This window comes from Agelaius phoeniceus, chromosome 1, assembly GCF_051311805.1.
Source record: "Agelaius phoeniceus isolate bAgePho1 chromosome 1, bAgePho1.hap1, whole genome shotgun sequence".
NCBI classification, from domain to species: domain Eukaryota; kingdom Metazoa; phylum Chordata; class Aves; order Passeriformes; family Icteridae; genus Agelaius; species Agelaius phoeniceus.
In genome coordinates this window covers 154,552,460-154,573,971 of record NC_135265.1, presented here as the reverse complement: position 1 = coordinate 154,573,971, position 21,512 = coordinate 154,552,460, and the positions used below count along the sequence as shown (strand labels likewise).

Sequence of the window (21,512 nt, the reverse complement as noted above, 5' to 3'; positions counted from 1 at the left end):
AATTCTGGGAATTTTTTGGGAATTTGGGGGATTTTTGTGGAGTTTTGCGGGTATTCTTGGGATTTTTTGGGAATTTTTGTGGAATTTTCAGGAGTTTTTTGGAGGATTTTTGGAGGATTATTGTGGCTCTTTTGCTCCAGGCCTGCTCCTGCCCTGCCAGGCACTCCTGGATGCTCTCGTGAAACGCTGCAGGGCTGGGGAATCCCAAAAAATCAGCAATTCTGGGAATTTTTGGGAATTTTTTGGGAATTTTTGGGGATTTTTGGGGGATTTTTGGAGGATTTTTGGGGGGATTTTTGGGGGATTTTTGGAGGATTTTTGGAGGATTTTTGTGGCTCTTTTGCTCCGGGCCTGGTCCCGCCCTGCCAGGCACTCCTGGATGCTCTCGTGAAACGCTGCAGGGCTGGGGAATGTCAAATATTTTGGGAATTCTGGGGATTTTTGGGGAATTTTTGGGAATTTTTGGGGATTTTTGGGGATTTTTGGAGGATTTTTGGAGGATTTTGGGAGGATTTTTGTGGCTCTTTTGCTCCGGGCCTGCTCCTGCCCTGCCAGGCACTCCTGGATGCTCTCGTGAAACGCTGCAGGGCTGGGGAATCCCAAAAAATCAGCAATTCTGGGAATTTTGGGAATTTTTTGGGGATTTTTGGGGAATTTTTGGGGATTTTGGGAGGATTTTTGGAGGATTTTTGGAGGATTTTTGGAGGATTTTTGGAGGGTTTTGGGAGGGTTTTTGTGGCTCTTTTGCTCCGGGCCTGGTCCCGCCCTGCCAGGCACTCCTGGATGCTCTCGTGAAACGCTGCAGGGCTGGGGAATTCCAGGAAATTTGGGAATTCTGGGAATTTTTGGGGAATTTTTGGGGAATTTTTTGGGGATTTTTGGAGGGTTTTGGGAGGGTTTTTGGAGAATTTTTGTGGCTCTTTTGCTCCGGGCCTGCTCCTGCCCTGCCAGGCACTCCTGGATGCTCTCGTGAAATGCTGCAGGGCTGGGGAATTCAAATATTTGGGGAATTCTGGGGATTTTTTGGGATTTTTGTGGATATTTGGGGAGTTTTGTGGGGATTTTTGGGAATTTTTGGGGATTTTTGGGGATTTTGGGGATTTTGGGAGGATTTTTGGAGGATTTTTGGAGGATTTTTGTGGCTCTTTTGCTCCAGGCCTGGTCCTGCCCTGCCAGGCACTCCTGGATGCTCTCATGAAATGCTGCAGGGCTGGGGAATTCCAGGAAATTTGGGAATTCTGGGGATTTTTTGGGAATTTTTGGGGATTTTTGAGGGATTTTTTGGGAATTTTTGGAGGATTTTTGGGGGATTTTGGGAGAATTTTTGTGGTTCTTTTGCTCCAGGCCTGCTCCTGCCCTGCCAGGCACTCCTGGATGCTCTCGTGAAACGCTGCAGGGTTGGGGAATGTCAAATATTTGGGGAATTCTGGGAATTTTTTGGGATTTTTTGGGAATTTTTTGGGATTTTTGTGGGTATTTTTGGGGATTTTTGGAGGATTTTTGGGAGAATTTTTGGAGGATTTTTGGTGGATTTTTTTGGATTTTTGGAGGATTTTGGGTGGATTTTTTGAGGATTTTTGGTGATTTTTGGTGGATTTTTTGAGGATTTTTGGAGGATTTTGGGAGGATTTTTGGGGATTTTTGGAGGATTTTGGGAAGGATTTTTGGAGGATTTTTTGGGGATTTTTGGAGGATTTTGGTGGATTTTTGGGGCTTTTTGGAGAAATTTTTGGACGATTTTTGGAGGATTTTTGGTGGATTTTTGGGAGGATTTTGGGCGGATTTTTGGTGGATTTTTGGAGGATTTTTTGGGGATTTTTGGAGGATTTTTGGATGATTTTTCGTGGATTTTTGGAGAATTTTTGGGGATTTTGGGGGGTTTTTTCAGAATTTTTGGAGGAATTTTTGGGATTAGTTTTGGGATTGTTCTGGGGATTTTTGGAGATTTTGGGGGAATTTTTAGAGGATCTTTTGGGGATTTTTTAGGAATTTTTGGGGAAGTTCTGAGGATGATTTGTGAGATTTTTGGGGGATTTTTTGGGGATTTATTTGAGATATTTGGGGATTTTTTAGGAATTTTTGCGTAATTTTCAGGAGTGTTTTGAGGGATTTTTGGAGGATTTTTGGGAATTTTTTGGGATTTATTAGGGATTTTTGGGGATTTTTTTAGAATTTTTTGGGGATTTTTGAGAATTTTTGGAGGAATTTTTGGCATTAGTTTTGGGATTCTTCTGGGGATTTTTGGAGGATTTTAGGGGAATATTTTGGGGAATATTTTGGGATTTTTTAGGAATTTTTGCGTAATTTTCAGGAATTTTTTTTGAGGGACTTTTGGAGGATTTTGGAGGATTTTTGGGGATTTTTTGGGATTTTTTAGGGATTTTTGGGGATTTTTTTGGAATTTTTTGGGGATTTATTGAGAATTTTTGGAGGAATTTTTGGGATTAGTTTTGGGATTGTTCTGGGGATTTTTGGAGATTTTGGGGGAATATTTTGGGGAATTTTTTGGGATTTTTTAGGAATTTTTGAGTAATTTTCAGGAATTTTTTGAGGGATTTTTGGAGGATTTTTTTGGGATTTTTTAGGGATTTTTGGGGATTTTTTAGGAATTTTTTGGGGAGTTTTTGAGAATTTTTGGAGGAAGTTTTGGGATTAGTTCTGGGATCATTCCAGGGATTTTTGGAGATTTTTTGGGGAATTTTTTTGGATGTTTTAGGCATCTTTTGGGATTTTTTAGGAATTTTTGGGGAAGTTCTGAGGGTGATTTGTGAGATTTTTGGGGGATTTTTGGTGATTTTTTTGAGATTTTTGGGGAATTTTTGGGATGATTTGGGGAATTTTTGGAGGGATTTTTGGAGGATTTTTAGGGGAATTTTCAGGAGTTTTTTGGAGGATTTTTGGAGCATTTTGGGGGAATTTTTTAGGAATTTTTTTGGGGATTTTTGAGGAATTTTTGGGGGATTTTTGGGGAGTTTTTGAGACTTTTTGGAGGAATTTTTGGGATTAGTTTTGGGATTATTCAGGGGATTTTTAAGGGATTTTTTGGGAGAATTTTTAGGAAATTTTGGGGAAGTTTTGAGGATGATTTGTGAGATTTTTTGGCAATTTTGGGGGAATTTTTGGGCTGATTTGGGGAAATTTTTGGGGATTTTTTGGGAGTTTTGTGGGGAATTTTTTTTTTTTTGGGGGGGATTTTTTGAGCATTTTTGGAGGATTTTTTGGATTGGTTTTGGGATTATTCGGGGATTTCTGAACAATTTTGGGGGAAGTTTTGGGGAATTTTCAGAAGCTTTTTTTGAGGGATTTTTTGAGGGTTTTTGAGGGATTTTTGGAGGATTTTTGGGATTTTTTTGGGGGGAATTTTTTGGGATTTTTTAGGAATTTTTGGGGAAGTTCTGAGGATGATTTGTGAGATTTTTGGGGGATTTTTTGGCGATTTTTGGTGATTGATTTGAGATTTTTGGGGAATTTTTTAGGAATTTTTGGAGCATTTTGAGGAATTTTTTACTGATTTTTGGAGGATTTTAGGGGATTTTTTGGGGGGAATTTTTTGGGGATTTTTTTAGGAATTTTTTTTTATTTTTTGAGGATTTTTTAGGAATTTTTGGAGGAAGTTTTGGGATTAGTTTTGGCATTATTCTGGGGATTTTTGGAGATTTTTTGGGGAATATTTTAGGGATTTTTGGAGGATTTTTTTGGGATTTTTAGGGAATTTTTTGGGAATTTTTAGGGAATTTTTTATGATTTTTGGAGGATTTTTCTGAATTTTTGGGGATTTTTCTGAATTTTTTAGAGGAAGTTGTAGAGAATTTTTGAGCATTTTTTGAGATTTGATTCTGAATTTTTTAACAATTTTCAGAAATTTTGGGGGAATTTTTTAGGGATTTTTGGAGGATTTTTGGTGGATTTTTTGGGGATTTTTTGTGGAATTTTTGGGGATTTTTTAAGAATTTTTGGGGGAATTTTTGTGGAATTTTCAGGAGTTTTTTGAGGGATTTTTGGGGGATTTTTGGAGGGTTTTTGTGGCTCTTTTGCTCCAGGCCTGGTCCTGCCCTGCCAGGCACTCCTGGATGCTCTCACTGAAACGCTGCAGGGCTGGGGAATTCAAATATTTGGGGAATTCTGGGAATTTTTTGGGATTTTTGTGGAGCTTTGCGGGTATTTTTGGGATTTTTTGGGAATTTTTGTGGAATTTTCAGGTGTTTTTTGAGGGATTTTGGGAGGGTTTTTGTGGCTCTTTTGCTCCAGGCCTGGTCCTGCCCTACCAGGCACTCCTGGATGCTCTCACTGAAACGCTGCAGGGCTGGGAATTCCAGGAAATTTGGGAATTCTGGGATTTTTTTGGGAATTTTGTGGATTTTTGGGGAGTTTTGTGGGTATTTTTGGGATTTTTTGGGGATTTTTGTGGAATTTTCAGGTGTTTTTTGAGGGATTTTGGGAGGATTTTTGTGGCTCTTTTGCTCCAGGCCTGGTCCCGCCCTGCCAGGCACTCCTGGATGCTCTCGTGTAAACGCTGCAGGGCTGGGGAATCCCAAAAAATCAGCAATTCTGGGAATTTTTGGGAATTTTTGGGGATTTTTGGGGATTTTTGTGGATTTTTGAGGGATTTTTGGAGGATTTTTGGAGGATTTTTGTGGCTCTTTTGCTCCGGGCCTGGTCCCGCCCTGCCAGGCACTCCTGGATGCTCTCGTGAAACGCTGCAGGGCTGGGGAATGTCAAATATTTGGGAATTCTGGGAATTTTTGGGGATTTTTTGGGAATTTTTGTGGAGTTTTGCGGGTATTTTTGGGATTTTTTAGGAATTTTTGGGGGATTTTTGAGGGATTTTTTGAGGATTTTGGGAGGATTTTTGTGGCTCTTTTGCTCCGGGCCTGGTCCTGCCCTGCCAGGCACTCCTGGATGCTCTCGTGAAACGCTGCAGGGCTGGGGAATTCCAGGAAATTTGGGAATTCTGGGAATTTTTGGGGATTTTTTGGGGAATTTTTGTGGAATTTTCAGGAGTTTTTTGGAGGATTTTGGGGGGATCTTGGGAGGATTTTTGTGGCTCTTTTGCTCCAGGCCTGGTCCTGCCCTGCCAGGCACTCCTGGATGCTCTCGTGAAACGCTGCAGGGCTGGGGAATGTCAAATATTTGGGGAAATCTGGGGATTTTTGGGGATTTTTGTGGATTTTTGGGGAGTTTTGTGGGTATTTTTGGGATTTTTTGGGAATTTTTAGGAATTTTTGGGGGATTTTTTGAGGGATTTTGGAGGATTTTTGTAGCTCTTTTGCTCCAGGCCTGGTCCTGCCCTGCCAGGTACTCCTGGATGCTCTCGCTGAAACGCTGCAGGGCTGGGAATCCCAAAAATTCAGCAATTCTGGGAATTTTTGGGAATTTTTTGGGAATTTTTGTGGATTTTGGGAATTTTGGGGGATTTTTGGAGGATTTTGGGAGGATTTTTGGGGATTTTTGGGTGATTTTTGGTGGATTTTTGGAGGATTTTGGGAGGATTTTGGGGAATTTTTGGGGGATTTTTGGAGGATTTTTGGTGGATTTTTGGGGATTTTTGGAGGATCTTTTGAGATTTTTTAGGGATTTTTGGGGATTTTTTTGGAATTTTTTGGGGATTTTTTGAGAATTTTTGGAGGAATTTTTGGGATTAGTTTTGGGATTATACTGGGGATTTTTGGGATTTTTTGGGCAATTTTTGGGGATTTTTTAGGAATTTTTGCGTAATTTTCAGGAGGTTTTTTTTGAGGGATTTTTGGGGAATTTTGGAGGATTTTTTGGGAATTTTTGGAGGAATTTTTAGGGAAGTTTTGGGGATTTCTGGAGGATTTCTGGGGATTTTTGGGGATTTTTTGAGAATTTTTGGAGGAATTTTAGGGATTAGTATTGGGATTATTCTGGGGAATTTTGGAGATTTTTTTGGGGAATATTTTAGTGATTTTTGGAGGATTTTAGGGGAATTTTTGGGAAATTTTTGGGGATTTTTTAGGAATTTTTGCGTAATTTTCAGGGATTTTTTGAGGGATTTTTGGGGGATCTTGGGGGATTTTTGAGGCTCTTTTGCTCCAGGCCTGGCACTCCTGGATGCTCTCGTGAAACGCTGCAGGGCTGGGGAATGTCAAATATTTGGGGAAATCTGGGGATTTTTGGGGATTTTTGTGGATTTTTGGGGAGTTTTGTGGGTATTTTTGGGATTTTTTGGGAATTTTTAGGAATTTTTGGGGGATTTTTTGAGGGATTTTGGAGGATTTTTGTGGCTCTTTTGCTCCAGGCCTGGTCCTGCCCTGCCAGGTACTCCTGGATGCTCTCGCTGAAACGCTACAGGGCTGGGGAATGTCAAATATTTGGGGAATTCTGGGGATTTTTTGGGATTTTTTGGGAATTTTTGAGGGATTTTTGGGAGTTTTTTGGGGGATTTTTGGAGGATTTTTGGGGGATTTCTGGAGGAATTTTGGAGGATTTTGGGAGGATTTTTGTGGCTCTTTTGCTCCGGGCCTGGTCCCGCCCTGCCAGGCACTCCTGGATGCTCTCGTGAAACGCTGCAGGGCTGGGAATTCCAGGAAATTTGGGAATTCTGGGGATTTTTTGGGAATTTTTGGGGATTTTTGAGGGATTTTTGGAGGATTTTGGAGGATTTTGGGAGGATTTTTGTGGCTCTTTTGCTCCAGGCCTGGTCCTGCCCTGCCAGGCACTCCTGGATGCTCTCGTGAAACGCTGCAGGGCTGGGAATCCCAAATATTTGGGGAATTCTGGGGATTTTTTGGGGATTTTTGTGGATTTTTGGGGATTTTTGGGAGAATTTTTGGAGGATTTTTGGTGGATTTTTTGGGATTTTTGGAGGATTTTGGGTGGATTTTTTGAGGATTTTTTGAGGATTTTTGGTGATTTTTGGTGCATTTTTTGAGGATTTTCGGACGATTTTGGGAGGATTTTGGGAGGATTTTGGGGAATTTTTTGGGGATTTTTGGAGGATTTTGGGAAGGATTTTTGGAGGATTTTTTGGGGATTTTTGGAGGATTTTTGGAGGATTTTTGGATTTTTGGAGGATCTTTTGGGATTTTTTTAGGGATTTTTGGGGATTTTTTTGGAATTTTTTGGGGATTTATTGAGAATTTTTGGAGAAATTTTTGGGATTAGTTTTGGGATTCTTCTGGGGATTTTTGGAGGATTTTAGGGGAATATTTTGGGGAATGTTTTGGGATTTATTAGGAATTTTTGCGTAATTTTCAGGAATTTTTTGAGGGATTTTTGGAGGATTTTGGAGGATTTTTGGGGAATTTTTGGGGATTTTTTAGGAATTTTTGCGTCATTTTCAGGAGTTTTTTTGAGGGATTTTTGGGGATTTTTGGAGGGTTTTTGGAGGATTTTTCGTGGATTTTTTGGGATTTTTGGAGGGTTTTTGGAGGGTTTTTGGGAATTTTTGGGGATTTTTGGTGGATTTTGGGAGGATTTTGGGAGGATTTTTTGGGATTTTTTGAGAATTTTTGGAGGAATTTTTGGGATTAGTTTTGGGATTGTTCTGGGGATTTTTGGAGATTTTTTGGGGGGAATTTTTTGGGATTTTTTAGGATTTTTCGGAAAGTTTGGGGGAATTTTTTGGAAATTTTTGGGGGGTTTTTGGAGGATTTTTTGAAGAATTTTTGGAGGAATTTTGGGGATTTTTGGAGGATTTTGGAGGATTTTTGTGGCTCTTTTGCTCCAGGCCTGCTCCTGCCCTGCCAGGCACTCCTGGATGCTCTCGTGAAACGCTGCAGGGCTGGGAATTCCAGGAAATTTGGGAATTCTGGGGATTTTGATTGGGAATTTTTTGGGGATTTTTTGGGGAATTTTTTGGGGATTTTTGGGAATTTTTGGAGGGTTTTTGGAGGATTTTTGTGGCTCTTTTGCTCCGGGCCTGGTCCCGCCCTGCCAGGCACTCCTGGATGCTCTCGTGAAACGCTGCAGGGCTGGGGAATTCAAATATTTGGGGAATTCTGGGGATTTTTTTGGGAATTTTTTGGGGATTTTGCGGGAATTTTGGGGGATTTTTGGGATTTTTTGGGAATTTTTGGGGGATTTTGGGAAGATTTTTGGAGGATTTTTGTGGCTCTTTTGCTCCAGGCCTGGTCCCGCCCTGCCAGGCACTCCTGGATGCTCTCGTGAAACGCTGCAGGGCTGGGAATCCCAAAAAATTTGGGAATTCTGGGAATTTTTTGGGAATTTTGTGGATTTTTGGGGAGTTTTGTGGGTATTTTTGGGATTTTTTGGGGATTTTTGTGGAATTTTCAGGAGTTTTTTGGAGGATTTTTGTGGCTCTTTTGCTCCAGGCCTGGTCCCGCCCTGCCAGGCACTCCTGGATGCTCTCGTGAAACGCTGCAGGGCTGGGGAATCCCAAAAAATCAGCAATTCTGGGATTTTTTGGGAATTTTTGGGGGATTTTTGGGGAATTTTTGGGAATTTTTGGGGATTTTGGGGGATTTTTGGAGGATTTTTGAGGGTTTTTGGGAGGATTTTTGTGGCTCTTTTGCTCCGGGCTTGCTCCTGCCCTGCCAGGCACTCCTGGATGCTCTCGTGAAACGCTGCAGGGCTGGGGATTCCAAAAAATCAGCAATTCTGGGAATTTTGGGGAATTTTTGGGGAATTTTTTGGGATTTTTGGAGGGTTTTTGGAGGGTTTTTGGAGGATTTTGGGAGGATTTTGGGAGGATTTTTGTGGCTCTTTCGCTCCAGGCCTGGTCCTGCCCTGCCAGGCACTCCTGGATGCTCTCGTGAAACGCTGCAGGGCTGGGGAATGTCAAATATTTGGGGAATTCTGGGGATTTTTTGGGATTTTTGTGGATTTTTGGGGAGTTTTGTGGGTATTTTTGGGATTTTTTGGGAATTTTTGGGGATTTTTGGGGGATTTTTGGAGGGTTTTTGGGGGATTTTTGTGGCTCTTTTGCTCCAGGCCTGGTCCTGCCCTGCCAGGCACTCCTGGATGCTCTCGTGAAACGCTGCAGGGCTCGGGATTCCCAAATATTTGGGGAATTCTGGGGATTTTTTGGGAATTTTTGGGAATTTTTGTGGATTTTTGAGGATTTTTGGGGATTTTTGGAGGATTTTTGGGAGAATTTTTGGAGAATTTTTGGTGGATTTTTTTGGGATTTTTGGAGGATTTTGGGTGGATTTTTTGAGGATTTTTTGAGGATTTTTGGTGATTTTTGGTGGATTTTTTGAGGATTTTTGGAGGATTTTTGGAGGATTTTTGGGGATTTTTGGGGGATTTTTGGAGGATTTTGGGAGGATTTTGGGAAGGATTTTTGGAGGATTGTTTGGGGATTTTTGGAGGATTTTTGGAGGATTTTTGGAGGATTTTTGGGGCTTTTTGGAGAAATTTTTGGAGGATTTTTGGAGGATTTTTGGACGATTTTTGGAGGAGTTTTGGAGGATTTTGGGCGGATTTTTGGCGGATTTTTGGGCATTTTTTGGAATTTTTTTGGGATTTTTTAGGAATTTTTTGGGGATTTATTGAGAATTTTTGGAGGAATTTTTGGGATTAGTTTTGGGATTCTTCTGGGGATTTTTGGAGGATTTTAGGGGAATATTTTGGGGAATTTTTTGGGATTTTTTAGGAATTTTTGAATAATTTTCAGGAATTTTTTGAGGGATTTTTGGGGGATTTTTGGAGGATTTTTGCAGGATTTTTGCAAGATTTTTTGGGATTTTTTGGGGATTTTTTAGGAATTTGTTGGGATTTTTTGAGAATTTTTGGAGGAAGTTTTGGGATTAGTTTTGGGATCATTCCAGGGATTTTTGGAGATTTTTTGGGGAATTTTTTTGGATGTTTTAGGGATCTTTTGGGATTTTTTAGGAATTTTTGGGGAAGCTCTGAGGATGATTTGTGAGATTTTTGGGGGATTTTTGGTGATTTTTTTGAGATTTTTGGGGAATTTTTGGGATGATTTGGGGAATTTTTGGAGGGATTTTTGGAGGATTTTTAGGGGAATTTTCAGGAGTTTTTTGGAGGATTTTTGGAGCATTTTGGGGGAATTTTTTAGGAATTTTTTTGGGGGATTTTTGAGGAATTTTTGGGGGATTTTTTGGGGAGTTTTTGAGACTTTTTGGAGGAATTTTTGGGATTAGTTTTGGGATTATTCAGGGGATTTTTAAGGGATTTTTTGGGAGAATTTTTAGGAAATTTTGGGGAAGTTTTGAGGATGATTTGTGAGATTTTTTGGCAATTTGGGGGGAATTTTTGGGCTGATTTGGGGAAATTTTTGGGGATTTTTTGGGAGTTTTGTGGGGAATTTTTTTTTTTATTTTTTGGGGATTTTTTGAGCATTTTTGGAGGATTTTTTGGATTGGTTTTGGGATTATTCAGGGATTTCTGGAGAATTTTTGGGTGAATTTTGGGGAATTTTCAGGAGTTTTTTGAGGGATTTTTGGGGATTTTTTGGGGATTTTTGGGGATTTTTTCTGAATTTCTGGAGGATTTTTCTGAATTTTTTTTGGAGGAAGTTGTAGAGAATTTTTGAGCATTTCTTTGAGATTTGATTCTGAATTTTTAAAGAATCTTTCAGGGATTTTGGGGAACTTTTTTTGGGGATTTTTGGAGGATTTTTTGTGGATTTTTTGGGGATTTTTTGTGGAATTTTTTGGGATTTTTTAGGAATTTTTGGGGGATTTTTTGTGGATTTTTTTGGGATTTTTTAGGAATTTTTGGGGGATTTTTTGAGAATTTTTGGAAGAATTTTTGGGATTAGTTTTGGGATTGTTCTGGGGATTTTTGGAGATTTTTTGGGAAATTTTGGGGATTTTTTAGGAAGTTTTGGGGAAGTTTTGAGGATGATTTTTGAGATTTTTGGGGGATTTTTTGGCAATTTTGGGGGATTTATTTGAGATTTTTGGGGAATTTTTGGGATTAGTTTTGGGATTGGTCTGGGGATTTTTGGGGATTTTTTAGGAATTTTTGGGGAAGTTTTGAGGACGATTTGTGAGAGTTTTGAGGGATTTTTTGGCGATTTTTGGGAATTTATTTGAGATTTTTGGGGGATATTTTAGGAATTTTGGAGGAATTTTCAGGACTTTTTATGGAGGATTTTTGGAGCATTTTGGGAGGATTTTTTGGGGAATTTTTGTGGAATTTTTGGGGGATTTTTGGGGAGTTTTTGGGGGATTTTTTGGGGAGTTTTTGGGAATTTTTGGAGGAATTTTTGTGATTACTTTTGGGATTATTCTGGGGATGTTTCTCTGATTTTTTTGGATTTCTTTTGGGATTTTTTAGGAATTTTTGGGGAAGTTCTGAGGATGATTTGTGAGATTTTTGGGGGATTTTTGGTGATTTTTGGGAATTTATTTGAGATTTTTGGGGAATTTTTGGGATGATTTGGGGGAATTTTTGGGGATTTTTTGGGGAATTTTTTGGGATTTTTTATGAATTTTTGGGGAATTTTCAGGAGTTTTTTGAGGGATTTTTGGAGCATTTTAGGAAAATTTTTGGGGATTTTTTGGGAGTTTTGTGGGAATTTTGGGGGGATTTTTTGGGAAGTTTTTGAGACTTTTTGGAGGAATTTTTGGGATTAGTTTTGGGATTATTCAGGGGATTTTTAAGGGATTTTTTAGGAGAATTTTTAGGAAATTTTGGGGAAGTTTTGAGGATGATTTGTGAGATTTTTTGGCAATTTGGGGGGAATTTTTGGGCTGATTTGGGGAAATTTTTGGGGATTTTTTGGGAGTTTTGTGGGGAATTTTTTTTTTTTGGGGGGGATTTTTTGAGCTTTTTTGGAGGATTTTTTGGATTGGTTTTGGGATTATTCAGGGATTTCTGGAGAATTTTTGGGTGAATTTTTGGGGAATTTTCAGGAGTTTTTTGAGGGATTTTTGGGGATTTTTTGGGGATTTTTGGGGATTTTTTCTGAATTTCTGGAGGATTTTTCTGAATTTTTTTTGGAGGAAGTTGTAGAGAATTTTTGAGCATTTCTTTGAGATTTGATTCTGAATTTTTAAAGAATCTTTCAGGGATTTTGGGGAACTTTTTTTGGGTTTTTTGGAGGATTTTTTGTGAATTTTTTGGGGATTTTTTGTGGAATTTTTTGGGATTTTTTAGGAATTTTTGGGGGATTTTTTGTGGAATTTTTTGGGATTTTTTAGGAATTTTTGGGGGATTTTTTGAGAATTTTTGGGGGATTTTTTGGCAATTTTGGGGGATTTATTTGAGATTTTTGGGGAATTTTTGGGATTAGTTTTGGGATTGGTCTGGGGATTTTTGGGGATTTTTTAGGAATTTTTGGGGAAGTTTTGAGGACGATTTGTGAGAGTTTTGAGGGATTTTTTGGCGATTTTTGGGAATTTATTTGAGATTTTTGGGGGATATTTTAGGAATTTTGGAGGAATTTTCAGGACTTTTTATGGAGGATTTTTGGAGCATTTTGGGAGGATTTTTTTGGGGAATTTTTGTGGAATTTTGGGGATTTTTTAGGAATTTTTTTGGGGATTTTTTGGGGAGTTTTTGGGAATTTTTGGAGGAATTTTTGGGATTACTTTTGGGATTATTCTGGGGATGTTTCTCTGATTTTTTTGGATTTCTTTTGGGATTTTTTAGGAATTTTTGGGGAAGTTCTGAGGATGATTTGTGAGATTTTTGGGGGATTTTTTGGTGATTTTTGGGAATTTATTTGAGATTTTTGGGGAATTTTTGGGATGATTTGGGGGAATTTTTGGGGATTTTTTGGGGAATTTTTTGGGATTTTTTATGAATGGAATTTTCAGGAGTTTTTTGAGGATTTTTGGAGCATTTTAGGAAAATTTTTGGGGATTTTTTGGGAGTTTTGTGGGAATTTTGGGGGATTTTTTGGGAAGTTTTTGAGACTTTTTGGAGGAATTTTTGGGATTAGTTTTGGGATTATTCAGGGGATTTTTAAGGGATTTTTTAGGAGAATTTTTAGGAAATTTTGGGGAAGTTTTGAGGATGATTTGTGAGATTTTTTGGCAATTTGGGGGGAATTTTTGGGCTGATTTGGGGAAATTTTTGGGGATTTTTTGGGAGTTTTGTGGGGAATTTTTTTTTTTTGGGGGGGATTTTTTGAGCTTTTTTGGAGGATTTTTTGGATTGGTTTTGGGATTATTCAGGGATTTCTGGAGAATTTTTGGGTGAATTTTTGGGGAATTTTCAGGAGTTTTTTGAGGGATTTTTGGGGATTTTTTGGGGATTTTTGGGATTTTTTCTGAATTTCTGGAGGATTTTTCTGAATTTTTTTTGGAGGAAGTTGTAGAGAATTTTTGAGCATTTCTTTGAGATTTGATTCTGAATTTTTAAAGAATCTTTCAGGGATTTTGGGGAACTTTTTTTGGGTTTTTTGGAGGATTTTTTGTGAATTTTTTGGGGATTTTTTGTGGAATTTTTTGGGATTTTTTAGGAATTTTTGGGGGATTTTTTGTGGAATTTTTTGGGATTTTTTAGGAATTTTTGGGGGATTTTTTGAGAATTTTTGGGGGATTTTTTGGCAATTTTGGGGGATTTATTTGAGATTTTTGGGGAATTTTTGGGATTAGTTTTGGATTGGTCTGGGGATTTTTGGGGATTTTTTAGGAATTTTTGGGGAAGTTTTGAGGACGATTTGTGAGAGTTTTGAGGGATTTTTGGCGATTTTTGGGAATTTATTTGAGATTTTTGGGGGATATTTTAGGAATTTTGGAGGAATTTTCAGGACTTTTTATGGAGGATTTTTGGAGCATTTTGGGAGGATTTTTTTGGGGAATTTTTGTGGAATTTTGGGGATTTTTTAGGAATTTTTTTGGGGATTTTTTGGGGAGTTTTTGGGAATTTTTGGAGGAATTTTTGGGATTACTTTTGGGATTATTCTGGGGATGTTTCTCTGATTTTTTTGGATTTCTTTTGGGATTTTTTAGGAATTTTTGGGGAAGTTCTGAGGATGATTTGTGAGATTTTTGGGGGATTTTTTGGTGATTTTTGGGAATTTATTTGAGATTTTTGGGGAATTTTTGGGATGATTTGGGGGAATTTTTGGGGATTTTTTGGGGAATTTTTTGGGATTTTTTAGGAATTTTTGGGGAATTTTCAGGAGTTTTTTGAGGGATTTTTGGAGCATTTTAGGAAAATTTTGGGGATTTTTTGGGAGTTTTGTGGGAATTTTGGGGGGAAATTTTTTGGGAATTTTTGAGAATTTTTGGGATTAGTTCTGGGGTTGTTCTGGGGATTTTTGGAGGATTTTAGGGGAATTTTTTGGGGATTTTTTAGGAATTTTTGGGGAAGTTTTCAGGATGATTTGTGAGATTTTTGGGGGAATTTTTAGTGATGTTTTAGGATTTTGGGAGGGATTTTTTTTTTTAGATTTTTGGGGAATTTTTGGGATGATTTGGGGAAATATTTGGGGATTTTTTTGGGGGATTTTTTTATTTTTGGGGGATTTTTAGGGAATTTTTTGGGGATTTTTTTCAGAATTTTTTGGAGGATTTCTATGAATTTTTTGGAGGATGTTGTAGAGAATTTTTGAGATTTTATTCTGAATTTTTAAAGAAATTTTCAGAATTTTTTGGGGGGTTTTGGGGAATTTTTTAGAAATTTTTGGAGGAGGCTTTTTTGGGAACTTTTCTGTGGTTTTTTGGGAATTTTCAGGGTTTTTTGGGGAATTTTTCCTCTGGTTTTGGGGGGAATTTTTCCGTGGTTTTTTTGGAGAATTTTCCAGGGTTTTTTTGGGATTTTTTCTGTGGTTTTTTTGTGGGAATTTTCCAGGTGTTTTTTGGGAATTTTTCTGTGGTTTTTTTTTCGGGAATTTTTCTGTGTTTTTTTTGGGGAATTTTCCAGGGGTTTTTTGGAATTTTTTCTGTGGTTTTTCTGGGGAATTTTTCTGTGGTTTTTGTGGGAATTTTCCAGGTTTTTGGGGGAATTTTTCCTCTGGTTTGTGGGGGAATTTTTCTGTGGTTTTTTTGGGAATTTCTCTATGGGTTTTTTTGGGGAATTTTTCTGGGGGTTTTTTTGGAATTTTCCAGGTTTTTTGGGGGAATTTTTCCTCTGGTTTTTGGGGGAATTTTCCAGGTGGTTTTTTTTGGGGAATTTTTTCTGTGTTTTTTTTAAATTTTTTCTGTGGTTTTTGTGGGAATTTTCCAGGGGTTTTTGGGAATTTTTCTGTGGTTTTTTGGGAATTTCTCTGTGGGTTTTTTTGGGGAATTTTTCTGTGGTTTTTTTGGGAATTTTTCTGTGGTTTTTTGGGGGAATTTTTCTGTGTTTTTTTGGGGAATTTTCCAGGTTTTTTGGGAATTTCCCAGGTTTTTTGGGGGGAATGTTCTGTGGGTTTTTTTGGGAATTTTTCAGGGGGCTTTAGGAATTTTTCTGTGGTTTTTTGGGAATTTTTTCTGTGGTTTTTTTGGGGAATTTTTCTGTGGTTTTTGTGGGAATTTTCCAGGTTTTTTGGGGGAATTTTTTCCTCTGGTTTTTGGGGGAATTTTCCAGGTGGTTTTTTTGGGGAATTTTTCTGTGGTTTTTGTGGGAATTTTCCAGGTGTTTTTGGGAATTTTTCTGTGGTTTTTTGGGAATTTCTCTGTGGGTTTTTTTGGGGAATTTTTCTGTGGTTTTTTTGGGAATTTTCCAGGGTTTTTGGGGGGAATTTTCCAGTTGTTTTTTTTTTTTTTAATTTTTCTGTGGGGTTTTTTGGGAATTTTTCTGTGCTTTTTTTGGGGGGAATTTTCCAGCTTTTTTTGAGAATTTTCCAGGGTTTTTTGGGGGAATTTTCCAGGTTTTTTGGGGAATTTTTCTGTGGGTTTTTTGGGAATTTTTGTGGGCTTTTTTGGGGGAATTTTCCAGTTTGGGTTGTTTTTTTTTTTTTATTTTTCTGTGGGGTTTTTTGGGAATTTTTGTGGGCTTTTTTGGGAATTTTCCAGGGTTTTTTTGGGGGAATTTTCCAGGTTTTTTGGGAATTTTTTCTGTGGTTTTTTGGGAATTTTTCTGTGTTCTTTAGGGGGAAATTTTCCAGTTTTTCTTTTTTAATTTTTCTGTGGTTTTTTTTGGGGAATTTTTCAGGGTTTTTCTGGGAATTTTCCAGGGTTTTTTTGGGAATTTTTCGGTGGTTTTTTTGGGAATTTTTTCTGTGGTTTTTTGGGAATTTTTTCTGTGGTTTTTGTGGGAATTTTCCAGGGGTTTTTTTGGGAATTTTTCTGTGTTTTGTCTGGGAATTTTCCAGGTTTTTTTGGGGAATTTTCCAGGGTTTTTCTGGGAATTTTTTCTGTGGTTTTTTGGGGAATTTTTCTGTGGTTTTTGGGGGAATTTTCCAGGTGGTTTTTTTGGGAATTTTTTCTGTGGTTTTTTTGGGAATTTTTCCTGTGGTTTTGTTGGGAATTTTTCCTGTGGTTTTTTGGGAATTTTTTCTGTGGTTTTTTGGGAATTTTTTCTGTGGTTTTTTGGGGAATTTTTCTGTGGTTTTTGTGGGAATTTTCCAGGTGTTTTTGGGAATTTTTCTGTGGTTTTTTTGGGAATTTTTTCTGTGGTTTTTTTTGGGAATTTTTCTGTGGTTTTTGTGGGAATTTTCCAGGTTTTTTGGGGGAATTTTTCCTCTGGTTTTTGGGGGAATTTTCCAGGTGGTTTTTTTGGGGAATTTTTCTGTGGTTTTTTTTTTATTTTTTCTGTGGTTTTTGTGGGAATTTTCCAGGGGTTTTTGGGAATTTTTCTGTGGTTTTTTGGGAATTTCTCTGTGGTTTTTTGGGAATTTCTCTGTTGTTTTTTTGGGAATTTTTCTGTGGTTTTTGTGGGAATTTTCCAGGTTTTTTGGGGGAATTTTTCTGTGGTTTTTTGGGGAATTTTTGCAGGTTTCTTGGGAATTTCCCAGGTTTTTTGGGGGGAATTTTCTGTGGGTTTTTTTGGGAATTTTTCAGGGGGTTTTAGGAATTTTTCTGTGGTTTTTTTGGGAATTTTCTCTATGGTTTTTTGGGGAATTTTTCTGTGGTTTTTTGGGGAATTTTCCAGGGGTTTTTTGGGGAATTTTTCCTCTGGTTTTTGGGGGAATTTTCCAGGTGTTTTTTTTGGGGAATTTTTTCTGTGGTGTTTTTTTTTTTAATTTTTCTGTGGTTTTTGTGGGAATTTTCCAGGGGTTTTTGGGTATTTTTCTGTGGTTTTTTTGGGAATTTCTCTGTGGTTTTTTTGGGAATTTTTCTGTGGTTTTTTGGGAATTTTTCTGTGGGTTTTTTGGGAATTTTTCTGTGTTTTTTTGGGAATTTTTCTGTGTTCTTTTGGGGGGAATTTTCCAGTTTTTCTTTTTTAAGTTTTCTGTGGTTTTTTTTGGGAATTTTCCAGGCTTTTTCTGGGAATTTTCCAGGGGTTTTTTGGGGGAATTTTTCTGTGCTTTGTCTGGGAATTTTCCAGGTTTTGTTTGGAATTTTCTGGGGGTTTTTTTGGGAATTTTTTCTGTGGTTTTTTTGGGAATTTTTTTCTGTGGTTTTTTGGGGAATTTTTCTGTGGTTTTTTGTGGGAATTTTCCAGGTTTTTGGGGGAATTTTTCCTCTGGTTTTTGGGGGAATTTTTCTGTGTGTTTTTTTGGGGAATTTTCCAGGTTTTTTTTGGGAATTTTTCTGTGGTTTTTGTGGGAATTTTTTCTGTGGTTTTTTGGGGAATTTTTCTGTGGTTTTTGTGGGAATTTTCCAGGTGTTTTTGGGTATTTTTCTGTGGTTTTTTGGGAATTTCTCTGTGGTTTTTTTGGGGAATTTTTCTGTGGTTTTTTTCGGGGAATTTTCCAGTTTTTTTGGGGGGAATTTTCTGTGGTTTTTCTGGGAATTTTCCAGGGGTTTTTTGGGAATTTTTTGTGGGTTTTTTGGGAATTTTCCAGGGTTTTCGGAATTTTTCTGTGGGTTTTTTTTGGGTGGGGGGATTTTCCTGGGTTTTTTGGGGGAGTTTTCCAGGTTTTCTTAGGAATTTTTCTGTGTTTTTTTTGGGAATTTTCCAGTTTTTGTTTGGAATTTCCTGGGGTTTTTTTTTTGGGAATTTTTTCTGTGGTTTTTTTTGGAATTTTTCTGTGGTTTTTTGGGGAATTTTCCAGGTTTTTTTTGGGGAATTTTTCGGTGGTTTTTTTTGGGAATTTTTTCTGTGGTTTTTTTGGGGAATTTTTCTGTGGTTTTTGTGGGAATTTTCCAGGTGTTTTTGGGTATTTTTCTGTGGGTTTTTTGGGAATTTCTCTGTGGTTTTTTTGGAATTTTTCTGTGGTTTTTTGGGAATTTTTCTGTGTTCTTTAGGGGGGAATTTTCCAGTTTTTCTTTTTTAATTTTTCTGTGGGTTTTTTTTTGGGAATTTTCCAGGGTTTTTCTGGGAATTTTCCAGGGGTTTTTTGGGGAATTTTTCGGTGGTTTTTTGGGGAATTTTTCTGTGGTTTTTTGGGGAATTTTCCAGGGGTTTTTTGGGGAATTTTTCTGTGGTTTTTTGGGAATTTTCAGGTTTTTTTGGGGAATTTTTCCTCTGGTTTTTGGGGGAACTTTTCCGTGGTTTTTTTGAGGAATTTTCCAGGGTTTTTTTGGGATTTTTTCTGTGGTTTTTTGGGGAATTTTCCAGGGTTTTTTTGGGGAATTTTTCTGTGTTTTGTCTGGGAATTTTCCAGGTTTTGTTTAGAATTTTCCGGGGTTTTTTGGGGGAATTTTCCAGGTCTTTTGGGAATTTCCCAGGTTTTTTGGGGGGAATGTTCTGTGGGTTTTTTTGGGAATTTTTCAGGGGGTTTTAGGAATTTTTCTGTGGTTTTTTGGGGAATTTTTTTCTGTGGTTTTTTCGGGAATTCTTCTGAGATTTTTTTGGAATTTTTCTGAGGTTTTTTGGGGAATTTTTTCTGTGGTTTTTTGGGAATTTTTCTGTGGTTTTTGTGGGAATTTTTCTGTGTTTTTTTTGGGAATTTTTCTGTGGTTTTTGTGGGAAATATCCAGGGGTTTTTGGGTATTTTTCTGTGGTTTTTTTTGGGAATTTTTCTGTGGTTTTTTGGGATTTTTTTCTGTGGTTTTTTTGGGGAATTTTTCTGTGGTTTTTTTGGGGAATTTTTTCTGTGGGTTTTTTGGGAATTTTCCAGGGTTTTTGGGGAATTTTTCTGTGGTTTTTTTTGGGGGAATTTTCCAAGGTTTTTTGGGAATTTTTCTGTGTTTTTTTTTCAGGGAATTTTCCAGTTTTTTTTGGGGGAATTTTCTGTGGTTTTTCTGGGAATTTTCCAGGGGTTTTTGGGGGGAATTTTCCAGTTTTTTGTTTTTTTTTTTTTAATTTTTCTGTGGGGTTTTTTGGGAATTTTTTCTGTGCTTTTTTGGGGGGGGAATTTTCCAGCTTTTTTTGGGAATTTTCCAGGGTTTTTTGGGAATTTTTCTGTGGTTTTTTTGTTGTTTTTTTTTTTTAATTTTTCTGTGATTTTTTGGGAATTTTCCAGTTTTTTGGGGAATTTTCTGTGGTTTTCTTTTTATTTTCTGTGGGGTTTTTTGGAATTTTTCTGTGGTTTTTTTTGGGAATTTTTCTGTGGTTTTTGTGGGAATTTTCCAGGGGTTTTTTTGGGAATTTTCGGGTGTTTTTGGGAATCTTTACCATAGCACAGGGTGCATTTCATGGAATCCGCCCGGGCCGTGCCCAGCAGGGGCAGCAGCGTCCCCAGGATGGAGCTCAGGAACGGAACCATCCCAAAAACTTGGGGAAAAAACCAGGAAAAGGCTCAGGAATGTGGAATTCCAGCCCCAAATCCCAAAATTCCAGCCCCAAATCCCAAAATTCTGGCCATAAATCCCAGAATTTAAGCCCCAAATCCCAAAATTTTGGCCCTAAATCCCAAATTCCAGCCCCAAATCCCAAATTCCAGTGCCAAATCACAAGATTCTAGCCTCAAAATTCAAAATTCCAGGCTCAAATCCCAAAATTCTGGCCCCAAATCCCGAAATTCCAACCCTAAATCCCAAAAATCCAGCCCCAAATACCAAATTTCAACCTCAAATCCCAAAATTCAACCCTAAATCCCAAAATTCCAGCTTCAAATTCCAAAATTCTGGCCCCAAATCCCCAAAATTCCAGCCTCAAATCCCAAAATTTCAGTCTCAAAATTCAAAATTCCGGCCCCAAATCCCAAAATTCCAACCCAAATCCCCAAAATTTCAGTCTCAAAATTCAAAATTCCGGCCCTAGATCCCCAAAATTCCAGCCCCAAATTCCAGCCTCAAATCCCAAAATTCTGGCCCCAAATCCAAAAATTCCAGCTTCAAATTCCAAAATTCCAGCCCCAAATCCCAAAATTCCAGCCCAAACACCAAAATTTCAGCCCTAAATCCAAAAATTCCAGCCCCAAATCCCAAATTTCAACCTCAAATCCCAGAATTTGAGCCTCAAATCCCAAAATTCCGGCCCCAAATCCCCAATTTCAACGTCAAATCCCAAAATTCCGGCCTCAAATTCCAGCCCCAAATCCCAAAATTCCAGCCCCAAACACCAAAATTTCAGCCTCAAATCCCAAAATTCCAGCCCCAGCTCCAGCCCCAAATTCCAGCCTCAAATCCGAAAATTTCAACCCCAAATCCCAAATTCCAGCCCCAAATCCCAAAATTCCGGCTTCAAATTCCAGCCCCAAATCCCAAATTCCAGCCCTAAATCCCAAAATTCCAACCCCAAATCCCAGAATTTCAGCCCTAAATCCCGAAATTCCAGCCCCAAATCCCAAAATTCCAGCTTCAAATTCCAGCCCTAAATCCCAAAATTCCGGCCCCAAATCCCAGAATTTCAACCTCAGATCCTAAAATTTCAGCCTCAAATCCCAAAATTCGGCCCCAAATTCCCCAAAATTCCAACCCTCAATCCCAAAATTCTGGCCGCAAATCCCAAATTCCAGCCCCAAATCCCAAATTCCAGTGCCAAATCCCAAAATTCCAGCCTCAAAAATCAAAATTTCAGCCTCGAATCCCAAAATTCTGGCCCCAAATCCTGAAATTCTGGCCTCAAATCCCAAAATTCCAACCCTAAATCCCAAAAATCCAGCCCCAAATACCAAATTTCAACCTCAAATCCCAAAATTCCAACCCCAAACCCCCAAAATGCCAACGCTAAATCCCAAAATTCCAGCCTCAAATCCCAAAATTCTGGTGCCAAATCCCAAAATTCCAGCCCCAAATCCCCAAATCCCAACCCCAAATCCCAAAACTCCAACCCCAAATCCCAAAATTCCAGCCCCAAGTTCCAGCCCTAAATCCCAAAACTCCAACCTCAAATCCCAAAATTCCAACCTCCAATCCCAAAATTTCAGCCTCAAATATCAAAAATTCCACCCCAAATCCCAAAATTCCAGCCTCAAATCCCCCAAAATTGCAGCCCCAAATTCCAAAATTCCAACCCCAAATCCCAAAATTCCGGCCCCAAAACCCAAATTCGAACCCCAAATCCCGGCCCCAAATCCCAAAATTCTCAGCCCTTAAATCCCAAAATTCCAGCCTCAAATCCCAAAATTCCAGCCCAAAATTCCCAAAATTCCAGCCCCAAATTCCAGCCCCAAATCCCAAAATTCCGGCCTCAAATCCCCCAAAATTCCAGCTTCAAATTCCAGCCTCAAATCCGAAAATTTCAACCCCAAA

General features: G+C 38.3%; 1 protein-coding gene across 1 annotated transcript in view; it reads right to left on the bottom strand.

Moving 5' to 3' along the window:
* The window catches only part of MROH1 (maestro heat like repeat family member 1), a 241,668-nt gene that overhangs the window by 194,881 nt on the left and 25,275 nt on the right, over positions 1-21,512 (bottom strand). The window contains 1 exon segment of the mRNA XM_077174443.1: positions 19,492-19,590. Coding sequence (XP_077030558.1) covers positions 19,492-19,590 — 99 coding nt within the window.